The sequence below is a fragment of the Tetranychus urticae genome, chromosome 1 (assembly GCF_039701765.1).
Source record: "Tetranychus urticae isolate SD_2017Ah chromosome 1, NJAU_TeUrti_SD_1.0, whole genome shotgun sequence".
NCBI lineage: Eukaryota > Metazoa > Arthropoda > Arachnida > Trombidiformes > Tetranychidae > Tetranychus > Tetranychus urticae.
Window position 1 is genome coordinate 19393926 of NC_142958.1, and position 7450 is coordinate 19401375.

Below are 7450 nucleotides of genomic sequence, written 5' to 3' on the forward strand. Positions count from 1 at the left end.
GTAAGATACTACGTAGGTAAAATTTTCAGGTAAAACAAGAAATTCAACTGAAAGAAAGAGTTAATAGTTTTAAACTGAATTAAATAAACTTTATTAAATTTCACAATTAACCTTAATTAACCAACTCAGAAGATTTATTCAGATTTCCAAATCCTGAATACTTCAGGTTCTTTGAGGATCACCAGAAAACTCAACTGGTTAGTCTTAGACTATTGTCAGAATTAACTTTTAGGTCAACCAAGATTACCAGAATTAGTAACCACAATTGGCCAAAATGTTGTGCACACAGAGTTGTCTTAGACTAACTTGGCTGGACAGGTAATAGCGTAAAACAGCTACCTTGGCACAAGTAATAAAGCTTAGTAATAAAATCCAAATTATAACCAAAATAAACTCAGAGTTTAACAGCACAATTCAGATAGTAATATCGGAGGGATAATTATCGGAGCGTAGCGAAGCGAAGCGAAGATTACAACTCAGGTTACCGACAAAAAATTTCACTTCAAACTTTTACGTTCACTGCATTATCTAACAAGATATTTGCGCGATTTGCACACCGCTTTGTAGAAAAACTTCAAATAACTCGAAAAATGTCTGAAAAAATTTTGAAGGTCATTGGAGGTCATTTTTCGGAAAATCGATTTTCGACATTGAGAGGTCATTTGAAGGTAATTTTGAAATTAAATCATTCGAAATAACATAGGAATTTTTTTTCATATATCTGCAATGTAAAGTTCTCGAGTTATAGGCATTTGGAACTAAAACGGCTTCAAAATTGAGAAATCTCGATTCTGTTGAATATCGATGTATCGAAAGAATATCGATCCATCGCCTGCAAAATTTCAACTATAATTTTATGCATTGATGAAACAGCCCCCAAACTATATTTTTTCATGCAAAAGGTAATTACTGAACACGTTGTAATACAAAAAATTTTCACAAAAATGTCTAACTTTTTTGTTATTAGGTTTTAAACAACAGGACTAACAACATCTTCTTGTGCTTCTTAAAACAAACTTGTGGATACTAAAAACATCATCCAAAGGTAAGTGGAACATAAAAATTTTGAGTGAACAAAATTTTCTCCATAGACCCCATGTATAAGCAAAAATTTTCACAAAAATGTCTAACTTTTTTGTTATTAGGTTTTAAACAACAGGACTAACAACCTCTTCTTGTGCTTTTTAAAACGAACTTGTGGATACTAAAAACATCATCCAAAGGTAAGTGGAACATAAAAATTTTGAGTGAACAAAATTTTCTCCATAGACCCCATGTATAAGCAAAAATTTTCACAAAAATGTCTAACTTTTTTGTTATTAGGTTTTAAACAACAGGACTAACAACCTCTTCTTGTGCTTTTTAAAACGAACTTGTGGATACTAAAAACATCATCCAAAGGTAAGTGGAACATAAAAATTTTGAGTGAACAAAATTTTCTCCATAGACCCCATGTATAAGCAAAAATTTTCACAAAAATGTCTAACTTTTTTGTTATTAGGTTTTAAACAACAGGACTAACAACCTCTTCTTGTGCTTTTTAAAACGAACTTGTGGATACTAAAAACATCATCCAAAGGTAAGTGGAACATAAAAATTTTGAGTGAACAAAATTTTCTCCATAGACCCCATGTATAAGCAAAAATTTTCACAAAAATGTCTAACTTTTTTGTTATTAGGTTTTAAACAACAGGACTAACAACCTCTTCTTGTGCTTTTTAAAACGAACTTGTGGATACTAAAAACATCATCCAAAGGTAAGTGGAACATAAAAATTTTGAGTGAACAAAATTTTCTCCATAGACCCCATGTATAAGCAAAAATTTTCACAAAAATGTCTAACTTTTTTGTTATTAGGTTTTAAACAACAGGACTAACAACATCTTCTTGTGCTTTTTAAAACGAACTTGTGGATACTTGTGGAATTTGTGAATCAATCATTGGGATTTCTTCTATTTAAGTTCTATACGCGTGAGTTTTTTTGAAGTTTCTTTTATCATAGAGAGTCAGAATTTTTACGGTTTTATTTGATAAAGTTCGATTTGTATTTGTTTCTTTTTTATACGTTGAATATGATTCCATTAGTATTTAAATTTCTATTCATTTTAACAATATTGATATATAAACAATGTATGTATTTATATGTATATATTTTCATATATAGATATATTATATATATGTTAATTTAAATATCAACCATTTATGTATAGCTGTTGCTCATGCATTTTTAGCACGTATCATTACAATTTTTAAATTAAGCAATCGCGATTCAATCATTCAATTCTTTCAAAAATTTTAGAAGCATTAACTAATTTTTTGTCTCTTGAAGTTTAGTTCAACAATTGTTTCAACAGGATAATGCGTGTAAAACAACGTAGCTCCAAGAGTAAAAGGTACTACGATAAAAGGCGTCATGTTATTAGGAGACAGGTACGAGCAGGAAACCAACCGAGCAATAACTTAGCTCTTGATGAGCCTATAGCTGGTCCATCCAGAATCGAACCAGTACATGAATCAGTAAATTATGCCATACCTCGCGTTGATTATGGCGGATATCATTTTCCTTTATTCAGATTGCAATTATCATCTTCTGATAGTGATAGTAGTAATGACGCAAGAGAATTCCAAAATAATCCTGAAATGTTTGCTGCAAGCGAAGATTCCTCAGATTCAAATACTATTGTATATGCAAGATCAAATGACTCGGACGCTGAAACAATTATCTACAACATACCTTCTGATATAAATTGGAGATTCTTGATGAATTTTGCTGCTAATAGATACAACTTCCCTGACATTCCATATAATATGACTTCAGCATCGCAGTGCTATCCAAGAAATTGGTTGAATAGAGGATTGAAGTTTGACAATATGATGACAAATATATCATGGAACTTATGTGAAAATTGTGCGCGAAATTTCCCAAACTTGACTTTGGTGGTGCAAAATCAGCGAAGATTATGCAAAAAGTGCGTGAAATATCCTAACATGTTTACTGAAGCTAACAAGATGGAGCCGGGTGCGCAGCCTGAAGTACTTAAAAATCTGACTACTGTTGAAGAAATGCTCATTGCTAAAATTCATCCTGTTATAAGGTTATATAGGATAAGGGGACAACAATTTGGATACTCTGGTCATGTTGTTAATTTTGCTCAAAATGTTACTGATCTGTACCGTAAACTTCCAGTCGATCCTAGAAGTTTGGATGGACTCATAATTGTCAACCGTGATACTCCTGATGGTGTTACCTCTTTTAAAGTACGCGCAAACAAAGTCCGGGATGCTTTGTTCTGGCTCAAAAGAAATCATGAATACTATCATGATATCGAAATAGACGAAGAACAAATCTCACAACTACCTCTAGATGGTGACATTCGACATTTATTACCGAATTTAAACCAAGAAAACAGACCTGGTCAACAATCTGATGATGGTGTGGATGATCAAAATTCGTTCATTGAAGAATCAAATTTCCCATTTATTCCACAATTGAATCAACAAGAAAGAATAACTGAGGAAATTGAAAACGAGCAAGAAAACCATGTTAACTGGCCGGATATTGCAAGAACTCCTATCAACGAATTTAACACAGAAGGTTACATAACTCAAGCTTTCCCCACTCTCTTTCCATATGGAAGAGCCGACTATCGACAGAATAGAAACACGAAGGTTAATTTTTTGGACTATTTCAAATACTTGTTGCAATACAAGGATGGTCGATTTGCTAAGGATTCACGTTTTCGCTTTTTTGCTTTCAATTCAATCATGCGTTGGCAAGCTATAAGACAGGGTAACTTATATGTTAAGAGACATTCTTTTGGAGAAGTTGATGCAGAGACAATATTAGAAAGGATTGCAGCGAATCCTTTCTTAGCTGATAGTATTATGTTCCATGCTGGTAAACTAAGATCATCGAAAAGCTATTGGGGACAAAGATCAGGCGAACTTCACGATATGGTGGACCAATTATCAACACCTCACATATTCTTCACATTATCCGCTGCTGATTATCATTGGCCAGATTTGTACGAATTATTGAACCCACAAAATAATATTGACATTTCTATCGCTGCCAATCGGAGAAGATTGATGCACGATAATCCTCTGATAACTGCTTGGTTTTTTCAAAAAAGAGCTGAGACTTTTATGAAAGAGATAATGATACCCTGTTTTGATGTCGTTGATTACTGGTACAGATATGAGTGGCAATGGAGAGGAAGCCCACATATTCATGGAGTTATTTGGCTGAAAGATGGCCCGGACATTGGAAATTTAGACAACGTTAGCGATGATCAGCTAGCATATTTGACCCATTTCTGTGCAAAACTTTCGAGAGCTTGGAATCCGAATGCATCGCAACCACCGAGTGACATACATCCTTCTTGTAAACGTTTTTCTGAAATAATCAATGATCCAGAAGATCTAACTACGATTCTTAATAGATTGCAGAGACATACCCGATGTGGCTCTCACTGTTTGAGAAAGAAAAAAAATTCTAGAGTTGAAAAATGTCGCTTTGGTTTCCCTCATATCCTAACGAATGAAGATAGAATTGAAAAAGAAGACAACTATAAATTTTTTCCTAAGCGCAACGATGAATTCATGTCGAACTACAACCCTTTCATTACTCAAATCTGGAGAGGTAATACGGATTTTACCCCTATACTATCTAAGAAAGCAGTATTGATATATCTCGTCAAATATGCAACAAAGGCTGAGACGGAGTCTCGTGATTATCGTGATATATTGAAGTCAATGGCTGAGTCAACTGATCCAGATTCACCTGCAGCAACAATTATACGCAGTCTTCTTATAAGTACCACTGCTGAGAGAGACTTTTCTGCCCAGGAGGTTTGTCATCTGCTAATGAGTTGGCCATTATTTCATGCATCACGAAGTTTTGTTTCATTGGTCATATCTGATACAAGTTGGCGTAGACTTTTAGCTGATACTGAGGAAGCTCAAGATCCTGCAATTATCGAAAGATATAAAAAGCGAGCACCTGCATTTGAAAATATTACGTTGTTTGAATTTGCCCGAGACTATCGCTATTCAGCAAGAAGGATGGTGAAAAGACGCAAACAGTCAATTGTACGAGTTTTTCCCAAGCTCAAATTAACGGAAGATTCAAGAGAAAACGAAAAGTTCTACAAAATCAAGTGTGTTTTGCACACCCCTTGGCGCAACAATTACAACGATTTGATTATAAATGATTCAAATAATCAATATCCTTGGAACGCCGCGTATAACAGAATTCGTAATTTAATCGAAGAACCTGTCAACCCAGATGTTGAAGATTCGTTTGAAGATGACCCAGAGTTAGATGAATTTCACATTCACTATTATCCAGAAATGGCAATATCAAGGGGTGGCCCTAGAATTATAGAAAATGAAAGAATTGGGAGAAGAGATATTGACATCGCACATCATTGGGAACAAAATTCTGTTACATCTGCCGAAAAAAATATTTTGCAACAATGGTTGGCTAATACCAAAGAAAACTATGTATTTCCACAGAATGTTTCGCGAAATGTTCAGTTTTGTTTATCAGATGATCAGCAGCGAGTTATGGAAATTGCACTGCTGCAAATCCATGAGCTTAAAACAATGCAAAATGTAAATGTTAAAAGAGTGATGGTTCAAGGCAAAGCAGGTAGTGGCAAAAGTTATCTCATAAATGCTATTACTCAGAAATTTCGAGAAGAACTTGGTTTTGAAGCTGTTGAATTGCTTGCTCCGACAGGTGCAGCAGCTATAAATATATGCGGTCGGACTATTCATTCACTGTTGTGTTTATCACCAAAAGGATCTAAAAAGCTGCAGAATGAAACTTTGAGAAAGTTCCAACTCAAAATGAGCAAAGTAAAAGTTATCATAATCGACGAAATGTCAATGATCGGTTTAAGATTTCTTACTCAAATTTCCATGCGATTGCAAGAAGCTTCAGGGAATTCGGATGAACCATTTGGAAACTTTATCATTTATTTCTTTGGAGACATGCGGCAGTTACCCCCAGTTCGTAACAACGCTATGTATAGCAACGCACTTGATCCCCAATCCAACAAAGGCAAGCTCCTTCTTACTACTATCCAAGTATTCATTGCACTCACTACAAATCATCGACAATCGGGAGAACAGCAGCAGCAGTTTCGAGATATACTAGATGCAATAGCTTGTGGTAATTTGTCTGAATCGCAATTCCAGCTTCTCAACACTCGTAGAATGGGTATTCTTTCTTCTCATGAGAAGAAAAGCTTTGAGAATGCATTAAGATTGTTGCCTACTAATAAATTGACCAACGACTTTAATGATGAACACCTTCGACAATGTGGTTATCCTGTTGCAGATATCCCGTCCGAAAACAGCAGCAATGCAGCCAGAAGACAAGGTTCAGACAAAGCACAGTCATTAGAACCGATTCTCAAACTCGCAAGAGGTTGTCGAGTTATGCTACGTTACAATCTTTGGACTGAAGCTGGTCTCGTCAATGGTGCGTTGGGTACATTGACATCTATTTTATATGAATCTGGTCAACGGCCCCCAACAATGCCCGTTGCTCTTCTTATTCAATTTGACAACTACAGAGGACCGTGTTACTCGGAAAATTCAATCCCAATAGTTCCAATTATGCGGCATTGGAAGTCAGACGGAAACGATTGCTGGCGAAAACAGTTCCCAATAAATGTGGCGCATGCAGTTACTATCCATAAATCACAAGGATTAACATTGGATAAAGCTGTGATCAACATCGGTGAAACAGAAAAGGCACTGGGCGCGTCATACGTTGCTTTTAGTCGCGTTCGTACGCTAGATAGCTTGATCATTGATCAAGTGATTGAATTAGACAGATTAAATAAAATTTGTAATAGCCCTCAATTTCCTTTGAGAAATACGTTTTTAGAAAAATTTTCTTAATATTTTTTCATCTATGTATCTCTATCACTCTCTGAATCTCCTTTATTGCTTTAAACTGTTGTTTTGGTAATTGCTCACTTGTAATCGAACTTTATCAAATATAAAAATTAAAAACATTTTGATCATAATGTTTTCATTGTATTCATTCAAAAACTCATTCTCGTTAATCGAACTTCATCTTTCTATGAATTTCAAAACATTTTGTAATCATTATTTTTTGTTTTTTTTTGTTTTTCTAGGTGCTCTACGTGGTTGACACCTCCACGTGGTGTAGAGTGGGTATTTCATGCTGTGATAGCGTGAAATAGCTGAGATCAACCAAAATCTTACTTCTTTGATTCAAAATTAATCGTCTATTTATTTTTCATAACAAACGCTCCGATTACGCCGATCGATCGTCTGACCTAGTTAAGCTCTAACAGCATAAATTCACTAAGCCTTATTCTTAGATTTTTAAATTGTTTAACTTTGAGCCAAGAGGACAATATCGATGGTGATTCAGACAATCAAAATTTTGGTCTTGTAGCACTGAGGT

General features: G+C 34.9%; 1 protein-coding gene across 1 annotated transcript; it reads left to right on the top strand.

Annotated features, from left to right (window-relative positions):
• The first annotated feature begins 2358 nt into the window (after nucleotides 1–2358).
• LOC149094729 (uncharacterized) lies at nucleotides 2359–7171 on the top strand. The gene is made up of 2 exons (XM_089265825.1): nucleotides 2359–6802; nucleotides 7155–7171. Exons 1-2 carry the CDS (start codon nucleotides 2359–2361, stop codon nucleotides 7169–7171), a joined length of 4461 nt encoding a protein of 1486 aa, XP_089121951.1.
• Nucleotides 7172–7450: the final 279 nt, after the last annotated feature.

Excerpts from the sequence above, each read along its gene's own strand:
- LOC149094729 (XM_089265825.1), top strand. The coding sequence starts at position 2,359 with ATGCGTGTAAAACAACGTAGCTCCAAGAGTAAAAGGTACTACGATAAA.